We start from the raw sequence: 12,500 nt of genomic DNA on the forward strand, positions 1-12,500 counted from the left end.
ACACGCACAGACACACAAACACACAGTACACACAAACATTAACTGCGCAGGCCCCCCACAAATTGTAGGTCAAGGTTGCAGGCACTGCCATGGATTATGTGTGTGTGTGTGTGTGTGTGTGTGTGTGTGTGTGTGTTCCAAATTGGAATGTTTTGCTTTCAGTCACAGACGTCTGTGGAATTTGAGCTGATATGAAAATAATTGGCTGACGTGGACCCGTTCAGAGAGAGAGAGAGAGACAAAGAGAGACATAGAGAGAGAGGGACAGAGAGAGAGAGAGAGAGAGAGAGACATAGAGAGAGAGGGACAGAGAGAGAGAGAGAGAGAGAGAGAGAGAGAGAGAGTTGACTAATCTCAACTTGCGGCTTGATGTTGGAGTGTGTGTGTGTGTGTGTGTGTGTGTGTGTGTGTGTGTGTGTGTGTGTGTGTGTGCGCGCGTGTGTGTGTGTTGTGCAGCATGTTCCCAGGCCTGTTTGCCAGGTCCTGTGCAAATCCAGTAATCCTGCGGGGGGAAACCAAACTCACACACACACACACACACACACACACACACACACACACACACAGGCACACACACATGCTCGCACACACACACACACATTCCAGTGTGGGGATCAAGTCTTTGTGACTCTCTGTGTGTCAGTCTGAGGATCACAGGGAGGAAAGCAGCTGTTTAATCACGTTTACACAAAGATTCATGAGGTTCACTTCAGATTCTTCTTCTTCTTAAATTCCTCTGAGATTCAGATATGAAATTAACCCCTTGGAGTCTGACTGAGTCACAGTCATGTCCTAGTCTGCTACAGGTCAGATTAACTGAACTGCCCTCCATGATGTCACCAGAGGGACTCGGGGACACTGATGGAGGCTTTGGAACACCTCACAAAAGGTAATGGTCATGTTCACCTCTCTGCTTGCTAGACGCCGCCTGCTCCTGCGTTGTAAATCCCCCACCCCTCTCTCTATTTCACAATAGCTGAAGGATACAATGTATTTTCTTAAACTGGAGAACATCAAGTTCACTATGAGGGCCACACTGATAAGTTCTATCAGAGATGGCAACCATTTCTCTCTTACTTCACAGATCTACAGGCTATGACAGACCAGTGACTGAAAACCTGAACACCTAAACAACAAACTCTTTTTATTTGTTCATTTTATTTTACATCCCAGGCGGGCCAGGACAGGGTTGTGTGACTGCAGGGTTTTGTGACTGCAGGGTTGTGTGACTGCAGGGTTGTGTGACTGCAGGGTTGTGTGACTGCACGGTTGTGTGACTGCACGGTTGTGTGACTGCAGGGTTGGGTCAAGTGAATTAAAGGTCCAAACCTGCTGGAGGACAAAGTCTGCAGGAAAGACAAAGACTGACAAAGATTCTGAAATAGATGATGGATGTGAAAACGTCTGTGATGTTTCAGTGTTGGTGTGAGGGAAATGTTCAGTCAAAGAGGAAGTTTAACAGCTCAGCCTGCAGCTTTGGACAAAAAGAAGAAATCCTGCTCCAGGATTTCCTTTTTAGTAATTCTACTGTAAGTCAGGATGAAAGCTGCAGCAGGTGGAGCTATAAAACATTCACTCACACTTAGGAGGAGAGGGGAAACTCTCCAATCCCTTCAGAGCACGGGAGAAGCTGTCCTCATGATGAAGAGATCCACTTATAATAGACGTTCCTTGTTCATCAACTTTCCCTCCATTCTTGTACCAAACGTAGGAGAGATTAGACAGACAGAGACAGCTGCTGACTGCTTCGACCTTCACATGGAGATATGGAAAGAGCACAATATGTACTTGATTTTCTTGAGATTAAGAAAATACTTTCTATCTCTCTCTATTCTCTAGGGAGGGGTGAGGGATTTACATGTGGTTGCCCTCCATGATGTCACCAGAGGAACTCAAGGCACTGAGGGAGGCTTTGGACCATCTGGAGGAACAGACATGGACACGTTGATATGTCTTTAATATAAAGTAAATATGTGCTGGATATTTAAAGCAGCAGTCAGTTAGATTGTGGAGGAAATGTGAATATAAATTCCCCATGACTCTCCAATATTGAAGCTGATGGACAGACTCTTAATTCTGACCTTAATCATCATCACTTGGGCTCTTTTGAACACAAACATCTGACCAATCGTTGCTGTTGTGGTCTGATGAAGACCTGTGTGGATTGGATGTGGAAGACTGAATGTCAGAATCTAAAAACTCTCCAATTTTAGTGATTTTAGTTAAACGATGTCAGCTCAGAACTGTCTGCGAGCCATGTGCCGTCATGGAAAGAGCTGATTAAAGTGTTATATTGATCTGACCTTGAGTCTTTCTGTACATTGTAATTCCTTGTGACGTGGCAACAACAACAGCATATTAACATTTGTGCAAAGTACTCAGTATTAAAGAAAATGGAATGAAAGTGCAGACCAGAGTGACTAACAACAGATTAAGAAATATAAACTATTACAAATCAATCAATCAAAAGTGGCATGAGTGCTGGTGATAACAGAGTGCAGAGTTACTGGTTGAGGAGCCTCTTTAGCACCCTCTGGAGGGCCTTGGTCCTCAGCAGAGCAGCTGCCATACCATGCATGAAGTTGGTGAGAGTTTTGGTGAATCATCTAAGTCATCTTTGGCTCCTCCAGTAAAGTTTGCAGCGATCTTCCTCAGTGTGTCAAACATTTCATATGGGAGAATATGGAAGATGACATCACTCAACATGTCTTCAAAGTGTTTTGCGTGTTGTTGGCCCGTGGAGTGAAACAATAGCTATTGTCAAAGGTTGTGATTTTCCACTGCTGTTGATGTTGAAGAAGATGAAGGTCACAGACTGAGTCTGCTGGAGGAGCCTGGGCTGTCCCTACATGGCCTCAAGTTGCCATCATCCTTGTTTTAAGTCTCATTGTGTACCCCCCCCCCCAGTCTAGGTCAGCAGAGGACACGTGTGGACGGCTGCCTTCTGCCACTTTAAGAGCGCAGACGCCTCGGGTCACATTTGCTAGTGATGAAGACGCAGAGGAGGATGCACCTGACCTGGGACAAGGGTCAAGGGTCAAGGGTCAAGGCCAGGATTCTTCTGTCTTCTTGTCAAAGCTACTATCTTCAAAGACAGTGGAGCGTTTGAAGGGAATAGTTGTATTTGTATGTAGAAGGACCAAATCTGCCGCAGCCTGTGGTTAGCATGCTGCTAAAAGAAGCCAATATGCTCAAAGTGTGTGTTGCCTTCTCAGAGTCAGATATAAGCACATGATAGTCTGTGTGTGTGTTCATTTAACACAAGTACACCTGTGTGGTTGAAATACTTGATGTATTAACTTTGGTGTTTATCAGAAATACACTGAATTGTTCCTCCTCAGAGTCAACAGATGCCCAGAGTGAACAGCGACCTCCAGTGGCGTCAAGGGGAAATTGCAACACTTGTTGCCTGGTTCGTTTCCCATCCCAGAGGCCACGACAGAGGAGGCTTGAAGGTGGTACACACACACACACACACACACACACACACACACACACACACACACACACACACACACACACTTCCCAGAGGGCACCCACATACACACACACACCTCTCATGCAAACTTGCCTACGTGCAGGAGCGCACATGCATCTAAGCTCTGTGTGTTTACAGCCAGTGTGGACCAGGGGGTCCTAAACCCCTCTTCTATCTTTTCCTTTGTTTGTTGTCACCACTCCAGTCTGTCTTGGTCTTCCTAGACAACCTTGGGTGGATTTCCCTGATGTTGTGGGTCTGTAAAGCCCTTTGAGACGTTGGATGTGATATGGGGCTATACAAATAAACTTGACTTGACCTGACATGTGTGACCAGGAGCTTGACAATCTGGTTTCCATGATCAAGGCTCAGAAGCCCCATATAGCGTTCTTACATGTTATTTCTGTGTGTTTGAGAAAGTGTGTAAGTATTTATTTATGACAGTCTGCTCTGAAATTGTATACTGAAAAGTGCCGTCTTTTTTCACATGTATGCGATCACATTGAGGCGCTCTTTTCCACTTTGCAACCTTCAAGAGTGTTGACTTTTTCTCCGTGACCAAGTATGTCACAATATTTGGCAACCATTTCTCTCTTACTTCACAGATGTACAGGCTATGCCAGACCAGTGACTGAAAACCGTAACACCTGAACAACAGTCTCTTTTTACTTTTTGGGTGGGTGGATTTCCTCTGTTTGTTTTTGTTTTCTCTCTTCTCCTCTTCTCTTCACCACAGCCTGTGATGCGATTTGTAGAAGCCTACATTTCTGTTTGACATCATCCTATAAAAACTGTATTTCCCCTATGAGATCATCGCATCAACATCACTGATGCCATCCTGGACACTGCGTCCACACTACTGCGCCATGTTCTCACAACCTCCAACAGCCGGGGCTTCCTGCTATTTCAATTCCAAGCTACTTATCCACAACAACAGTAATGATAATACAACCATCCTTATTTCTCTCTATCTCTCTCTCTCCCTTTCCCCCTCTTCCTGTATAAAAAATGATCTCCAAGATATCCTATAACAGTATGAGCACTGTCATGTAAAATAAATAAACAAATATTATAAATAAACAAAACAAAACACTTAATGTATCATTTTAGTAACATTCTGCAGGTTTATGGGTCTGCAGTCCCCTCTTTACTCAATTCAAACGGACCAATCACAGGGAAGGACATGCAAATCAGAGCCCCTACGTCACAGCGCTCTTTGACATCCGGCCAATGGTCGAAGAAGTGGGCGGGAACCGAAAACAACAGCGGAGGATTCAAAGAGAACAACATGGCTGCGGGCGAAGGAACCGACAACACACAGAATAGAAGGTAAGAGCGCTGTGTAAACGACACTCGAATGTCGGGCAAACGGCTCGAGTATCGTCATCATGTACGTCTAAAACAGAAATTAAACCGTAAACACGATGTTATGACCAAGTGAGTAAAATAGTGGCCACAGTGTTACGGCAGCTAGCTGACGTTAGCCAGCTAGCTGCCGTAACACTGGCTGACATTTTAATTCATTTTTCTGTGACGTAGAGGCTGGCGTTGGTAGGATGAGCGGAGTCTCTTTAGTTCTTCAAACAAACACAACTGTCCACACATTTGACCAACCGGACCCGACCCAGTGTGGCTCTGGTACTCTGGACCGGTGTTGTAGCAGTACCAGTGGCGCCTCACAGGGGGGAGGCACAAGAAAACCTAAAGCCATAACTGAGTTTCAGGAAGTCAATTCTAGAAAGGCTGGATGAAAACTTAGGCAAAGAGTCTATGGGATCGCCTACTGACATACTGTGGTTTCCTATCTTACTTGTAATGTTGCTAATTATCTGATGTGTATGTATCTGTATATGTGTTAGTCCAGTCATTGTTTTCATTGTGCTGTTGAACGAGTATTCCAATACTGCGTTGTTATTGTAATTACAATTTGAGGGTTACCGTTGAGGAGAAAGTATCTTGACCTACTATGGACCCAGATATATAAATGTAACACTTTCGGCAGCCGATTGTATGAAACCTCATCAGAGTCACAATTGTTTCCTCTGCCAGTATTGGACAATAATATAATCTTACCAATATTTTTTGTCAGGCTGAAAAGCAGATATAAGTAGATTAGAATTTGGTTAAAAACCTGAGGCGACTTTGTTAGTACTTAAAGGACGAGTATACTTAGACTTAATGTACTCCTATCGTTCATTATTTTGTATCTGTTGTAATTGCTCTATATACTAATACATAGCAGATTTCAAAATGAATATGTTCATATGTTCATGTATAAGTCAGTGGTCAGTTATTGTTTATTAACTGTGAAATGTCCTACCTTGGTACTTGGACTTATTAATTCTTGCCAAAAGTGGTTGTTTGCATATGTTTATGTAAAAGATATTTGCCAATGGTGTGTTTCCTCCCCCCCTTAGAGGTACTGTTTGCAGTATGTTGATCAACCATGACGAATCATCGGGCAGCTCCTGTGCCGGTCGTCCCCCCGTCATCTTTAACCCCGACTTTTTTGTGGAGAAACTCCGCCACGAGAGCCCTGAGGTGTTCCTAGAGCTGGTTCTAAGTAACGTCACACGGCTCATTGACCTTCCTGGGACAGAGTTCTCTCAGCTCTTGGGGGAGGAGGGACCTAAAACTCTGACTGGAGGAAATGGAGGATTCTTTCGCTCTTTCAACTTCCTGAAACGCAAAGGTCAGAGGCCGGCAGATACAGAGACTTGTTTTCTATGATCAACAAAATCATCTCGTTTGAAAGTCAACTGCACAGTTTGTCTCTCTCATGTCATTGTTGCAGGTAAGGATGTTGTGTTTGGAACCCCACTGTCGGAGAGCAGCATGGCACAGATCTACCAGCTCATCGAATACCTCAGCAAGAGTAAGTAGTGCCAATGGATTCCACTACATCAGCTCGTCACTCAATCAATTAGATCCCAGTTTGTGCTTCTATTGTGTAAATTCAATGAACCCTTTATTCCAATTCTCTTTTTTGATTGAAGCTTCCCAAACTTTTTCTTTCGCGCCCCCTTTTTTTTCCTCTAGCGATTTTTGCCGCTATTTTGGGGACATTGTTTAAACACCGGTGGCTAATTTGAAATACAGAAATTGACATGTTCTCCATGGAAGGAGAATGCATGTAGATGAATTGATTCAGAGTAATCAGATGTTTTGAGCTGGTTCTTGCTTTCCTGCGCTCAGATCTGCACGTGGAAGGTCTATTTCGGGTGCCGGGGAACAGCGTCCGGCAGCAGGCCCTGAGGGAGCTGCTCAACAGCGGGGCAGACGTGGACCTGGAGTCTGGGGGCTTCCACCCCAATGACGTGGCCACTCTGCTCAAGACCTACCTGGGAGAGCTGCCGGAGCCTCTGCTCACACACAGGCACTTTCACGCTCACCTCAAAATAGCTGGTAGGATTATTATTATTTTAACAGGGCTTTATTATTATGATTGCCACAGAAAGCCTTTAGTCTCATATTACAAAGTCTGATCTGCAGTTTAAACAAAACAGCTCAAATATCAAAGACGCTTTAGATGGAATTCGTGATGAGTCGATAAAGAAGTGATTGTAAAATGAATAGAAATAGGTCACGTAGGACACAACAGCTACTGTGTGTGGGAATGATGATGCATGGCACATTTTGTGTGGGCCGTGTTGTGTTGCAATCAGGCCAGAGAGAGAGAAGGAGGAAGAGTCACGTGCTGGGCGACACAGGGGTTAACAGAAATGGCTACTTAATAATTGAAAACACACACACACACACGCGAACCACAAACAATAGACAAAGAAGAAGGATACTCAAATCCAAGCGGAAGAAGCTCAGGGAGTACGGAGAAAACTAAAAACTAGCACTGAGCACTAGAGGACACCAACAGAAAAATCCCCAGTGGAGACGAGAAGGAGGGGAAACACACAGTAACCACAAATACATGACAATACTACAAAATAAAACGGGGAAAAAAGTTAGAACTGCGCTCAAAAGTAAGCAGCAGCACAAACACACAAGAAAACGGCAAGAGCTGCAACTGGATATGCAGGACAAACCGCGGCGAGTTTGGCTGGCACCTTTGGTAAAATGTCTTCCTGTTTTGTGCCAAACTGGACTAATGTGGAAGCAGAGAAACCATATTTGCGAATAAACTCTTCATCCTTCTTCGTCGCTCCTCCAGACTTGACCACGTTTGACGAGCAGGGCAACAAGACGGCGATACCCAACAAGGAGCGTCAGATGGAGGCCTTGCAGCTTCTCTTCCTGCTGTTACCCCAGGCTAATCGCTCACTGCTCAAGCTGCTGCTGGACCTGCTCTACCACACCGCCAAGCAGCAGGACAAGAACAAGATGTCCGCCTCCAACCTGGCCCTCATGTTTGCCCCCCATGTCCTTTGCCCCAGACACGTAAGCTGCATACTTTTCACAGAAAAGAATGTTTGTAGTGACTCAAGTAACCAATCCTCCATCAATCTCTGCTACGGGCAACAACTCAGAGGCAGTGTAGCAAAAACACAGTGGAGCTAAATGAGTCATTTTCTGGTTGTGCTCCAGATGACGACCGCTGACCTGAAGGACAATCTGAAGAAGCTCCACAGCAGCATGACCTTCATCATCAAACACTCCCAGAAACTCTTCAAGGTAAACATTGACAATATACAGTACACACACACACACACACACACACACAGAGGAGTAAGTTTACATGCATCAACTATGAGCTGTGCACTGATTGACTGACTTTGAGTTGACTGATCTTAAATACTCGGCTCATACTGCATGTCAGAAAAAACTATTCTGTCTGTTTTGACTTGGCGTGCCTGCTGTGTGTGTGTGTGTGTGTGTGTGTGTGTGTGTGTGTGTGTGTGTGTGTGTGTGTGTGTGTGTGTGTGTGTGTGTGTGTGTGTGTGTGTGTGTGTGTGTGTGTGTGTGTGTGTGTGTGTGTGTGTGTGTGTGTGTGTGTGTGTGTGTGTGTGTGTGTGTGTGTGTGTGTGTGTGTGTGTGTGTGTGTGTGTGTGTGTCTCCAGGCTCCAGTCTACCTGCGGGAGTACGCCAGACTGCACTTCACCGGGAACAAAGCCCTTCAAACCAAGGTCGGTGGAGAGTTGACGCTGAAGGCAAATGCTATGGTATTGAGTTTGAAAAGTATGCTTGCTCACATACAATACATGCAGCATAACTCTTCCTGTCCTGTTAGGATGATCTGGAGCTGCTGGCTGTGAGCGGTTCTCCTGCTCAGAGGACACTGGGGCTAAAGAGGACGGCCGTTCTGGGCCCGAGCTCTCAGGATCAGTACCAGTCCCCATCTCAACACTACACAGAGGAGGCCCTGAAGGAGCTCTTCAGACACGTCCACGACAACATGCCTGACTCGGCCAAGAAGAAGAAACTCATTAGACAGGTTCTGTTCAGGAAAGATCACTTTTATGTAGCATTTAGGATGAAACACAATTAAAGCTTATTCTGCTATAGAACCCCTGAATGTGAGACAGGTTGGCGTTGAGTGTGTTCCCACTGAAGTGTGTGCTGCTCCCTTTCCTGCATGCAGTTAGCCAAACAGACGAGCACAGGAACCGACACGGATGAGAGCCGCCAGACGCCGCCTGGAGCCACCAAGAAACATCCTCGCTCACGCTCCTTTGGCGGACTTATCAAGGTACTGGGTACACACGTTTGATTGAACTCTCTGTGACTTGGCATAGGCATTGTCTCTTGGGCTCAACCTTCGTAAATCTTGGTGTCACTCAGGGGTCATAGATAATATTTTACACACACACACACACACACACAGACACACACAGACAGAACCGTGGGTGGGATCCTCCGTCCTGACCAGAAGGTGCTAACATGTAGAGAAGGAAGTAGGAGAGGAATAAAGCAGGATGTGAAGCCATAACGTGTCCAACTGAAGGAGCACCCAGGTATTGGGTTGTTTACTATCAAATGACAGTGAGGTCATTCTTTCTAATGAAGGCCCGGCAGTGTTGCACCCAAGCAGTTAAGCAAAATGATCAACTGTAGATTGATTTCTTCTCATTGACATTGGTAATGAGTGCTTGAAGTCTGTGAAATGCAGTCCTCATCTTTGGTTCAGATTGATTGATTTGTCACTGTGTGGAAACATCCCTGCCTCCAGATGTGTATTCATATCATTCATTCCACATCACCAGCCTGTGTCTCCACTGTGATGTTGTCCTTCCAGCGCAGAGCTCGTGCTGAGCCGCTGTCCGTGGAGAGGCGTGTCAGACACATCTCCCCAGATATGGCCTCCTCGCCAACAAGAAGATCTGGCAAAGAGAACGTCATCCAGAATAACGTGAGTTGTTCCACCGCACCTGTACGATGAGTCGCATCTGAGGCCGTCCTTTGCTGTGTGTTTACCTGTGCTGGTTGTTGGTCGTTACTCTTTTCTTAAACGTACAGTTGAACGGTCCAGGGTTGGGAAAAGCTGGGCTGGTGGTGAAGAAGTCAGACTTTTCTATCAATAAGGACAAAGTTCTGAAGGTCTCCAAGGTAACGCATTCTCTCCTCCTACATCAAAAAACACATCGTCCACATAAATGGAACCTAGAGTTTATTGTATTACTATATCAAACAGTGTGTGTGTGTGTGTGTGTGTGTGTGTGTGTGTGTGTGTGTGTGTGTGTGTGTGTGTGTGTGTGTGTGTGTGTGTGTGTGTGTGTGTGTGTGTGTGTGTGTGTGTGTGTGTGTGTGTGTGTGTGTGTGTGTGTGTGTGTGTGTGTGTGTGTGTGTGTGTGTCGGAGACGTCACTGCACTTTTGCTCTCTTCCTTGGTACGGCAGAATAAAAAGAGGATTCTCCCTGCCGATGTTATTGCTTAGTTAGAAAGTCACAGCTCCCCTCTCACCCACAAACAGGTGCAAGTGATGAATAATCACTGCTACCGTCCATGACGCACACACCTAAACACTCACACACACACGCTAACCATCTCTGCTCACACACACACACACGCATCTACGATCTCTCTTCAGGTAGATTATCCAGTCCTACGTAATGAGTTTGTGATCTGCCTCCTCTCTCCATCTCTCTGCAGGACTCTGGCTCCGGGCTGTGCCACTCTCATGTTCAGGAGATCTCGTTGTAGAACCCAACGCCTCCTTCCTGGGCAGTATGAATTCATCCTTTATGTGTTTATCATTTCTATTTTAACTGTGAGTAACATCCAGCAGCATGAACCTCAGCCAGTCCAGCCAAGCTGAAGCAAGGATTTAACAAAACAAAATGATAAGATCAGACAAAATCACATGCATCCCATTTAAGCTAACCTCTGTTAAATGTTGAAGCAGGCATTTGCTATCTGCAAGTTTGGGGAAAGTTACTCTTCATTGATCAGTGTACATCTTAAAATAGAGACATCTTGCCATCTTGTCTCATATTGATAAGCACAGTATGACACTATGAGCTCCACTCTGGCTCCACCCTGTGGCTAAATTCCATTTTTGGTTGATCCAGGAATGGCTGAGGTGAATTTGGATCATCTATTTTTATTATTACAGCCCTGTGAGACTTTTAGATTTGTTTATATTTTGACAGCTTATGTTTTAATATTATTTAAGAGCACATAGTGCATTTATGATGGACAGATTATTTGTTTCATGACTTGTGTGTCACAGTCGCCACATTTGGCTTGACACTGGTTGATGTACTGTCAACTTGATTCCAGGATTTTGAAGCCTGTTGTTGTTACGACCTGTGTACGGGGATGCACTCAGCATCCAGCAACCAGACTGTGTGTGCTAAGGTCAATGCTGTCATCAGACATTGGAACAGATAGAACACCTCACAATAGAATTGTGAGGTGTTAAAAGAAGCTCGATGCTGATGTTTAGGGACCAGCGTCTGCACTTTGGTTTGGCTTCACTGGCTTGGTTCTGCTGGACTTTGTAGCTACTGTATGAGAATCCATGACCACTGTTTGAACCTAGAGTCTAGTATAGATTGTGTATATATACGTTGTACAGTGTGTGCACCTTTTGAGATGTGCTTTTAAAACCTTCATCCTGTGATGTTTTCGGTACACTAGTGGCTCTTGACTTTTTGGATGACGCGTCGATTCAGAATCGGTGCTTATGTGTCCGCACGGACTTCATTGTGATGAATGACATGCCGGACCACCTTTCTTCACCTGGAGAGGCTCGTCTTCTTATTATCCACCTGCAGATATGAAACGTTACATTACAATTAGTTACCTTTGTTATTTATTTATTTGACCTTTTCTCCCTTTGGGCAGGAGTTTTTATTTTGGAGAGGTGCTTGAGGAATTCATGATGGCTGAAATGGAAGTTGGAAGAGTGTTTTTGTTACAATGGGAATGAACAGAATGCTCCAAAAAAATCAATGTTTTTGAATTTTTGCTGCTTTACAGGAAAACTAAACTTTATTGTTTTCGCCTTTTTTGAGTTGAACCTTTATCAAATCTTTTCCACCGTCGTGTAAACTCATCAACGGTACTTATTTCCTCTGCTTCAAACTGTGGTAACCTGTTTGTTTGTTTGTTTGTTTGTCTTGTGTACAATATGTCAAACCTGTCACTACTGCATTAAAACCTTTATGTTTTCTACACCGACTCCATTGTGTTCTTCTTGTTTTCAGTTGTTCACTTTGCATTTCTCTTGTGAATCATCTGAACTGAGTCATTTGCTGCCCTTTTCCATTGTCAGTTTCACCTCGATGCAGTGGCTTCTTTTGCCCACAAGAGGGCGCTGGTAGGGAAGTCAAACTGGCTCAACAATGTTTTAGATCTATTTTCCATTTCTGGATGTTTACTGTAATAGTTTCCAGAATCTACAGAGCCTAGATAGAGCAGCATTGGTTTATTACCGTCTAGTGCTTGGGTCATTTGTTGCCCTGCAGCATGTCTTTGAGGCTTTGTGGTATTTTAAAGTGAGTTACTAAAATGTTAAATGATGGATACCCATAGAAGCGTGTTCTCTTCTCTCTCCAGGAAGGTCAGAGGTGGAGGTGGTAGGGATACAGCAGTGCAGCGTGTATGAACCAGGCTCCTCTGCTTCATC

General features: G+C 44.8%; 1 protein-coding gene and 1 long non-coding RNA gene across 3 annotated transcripts; both read left to right on the forward strand.

Moving 5' to 3' along the window:
• The first annotated feature begins 620 nt into the window (after positions 1–620).
• Positions 621–4,399, forward strand: LOC142987950 (uncharacterized). 2 transcript variants are annotated; one of them, XR_012960553.1, is made up of 4 exons: positions 621–702; positions 797–889; positions 3,342–3,455; positions 4,084–4,399. It is a non-coding gene; the product is annotated as an uncharacterized LOC142987950 (long non-coding RNA). The 2 variants fall into 2 exon arrangements; XR_012960552.1 differs by having other exon boundaries at positions 649–889.
• A 231-nt stretch (positions 4,400–4,630) lies between these two features.
• Positions 4,631–12,026, forward strand: LOC142987931 (rho GTPase-activating protein 19-like). The gene is made up of 12 exons (XM_076136913.1): positions 4,631–4,807; positions 5,896–6,170; positions 6,273–6,353; positions 6,674–6,883; positions 7,644–7,870; positions 8,018–8,104; positions 8,491–8,556; positions 8,661–8,864; positions 9,012–9,119; positions 9,666–9,779; positions 9,887–9,976; positions 10,520–12,026. The coding sequence occupies exons 1-12, from the start codon at positions 4,662–4,664 to the stop codon at positions 10,568–10,570; spliced, it is 1,659 nt and encodes a 552-aa protein (XP_075993028.1). The 5' UTR covers positions 4,631–4,661; the 3' UTR covers positions 10,571–12,026.
• Positions 12,027–12,500: the final 474 nt, after the last annotated feature.

The sequence above is a fragment of the Genypterus blacodes genome, unplaced genomic scaffold, assembly GCF_046128005.1.
Source record: "Genypterus blacodes isolate CSIRO-AG114 ecotype Tasmania unplaced genomic scaffold, CSIRO-AGI_Gbla_v1 ptg000285l_1, whole genome shotgun sequence".
NCBI lineage: Eukaryota > Metazoa > Chordata > Actinopteri > Ophidiiformes > Ophidiidae > Genypterus > Genypterus blacodes.

What these genes read in the sequence shown, in the direction of transcription:
- LOC142987931 (XM_076136913.1), top strand. Translation starts at nt 4,662, where the DNA reads ATGCAAATCAGAGCCCCTACGTCACAGCGCTCTTTGACATCCGGCCAA. An exon ending in CATCGAATACCTCAGCAAGA is followed by an intron (nt 6,354 to 6,673) that starts GTAAGTAGTGCC and finishes TCCTGCGCTCAG; the next exon opens with ATCTGCACGTGGAAGGTCTA. An exon ending in CCTTTGGCGGACTTATCAAG is followed by an intron (nt 9,120 to 9,665) that starts GTACTGGGTACA and finishes TTGTCCTTCCAG; the next exon opens with CGCAGAGCTCGTGCTGAGCC.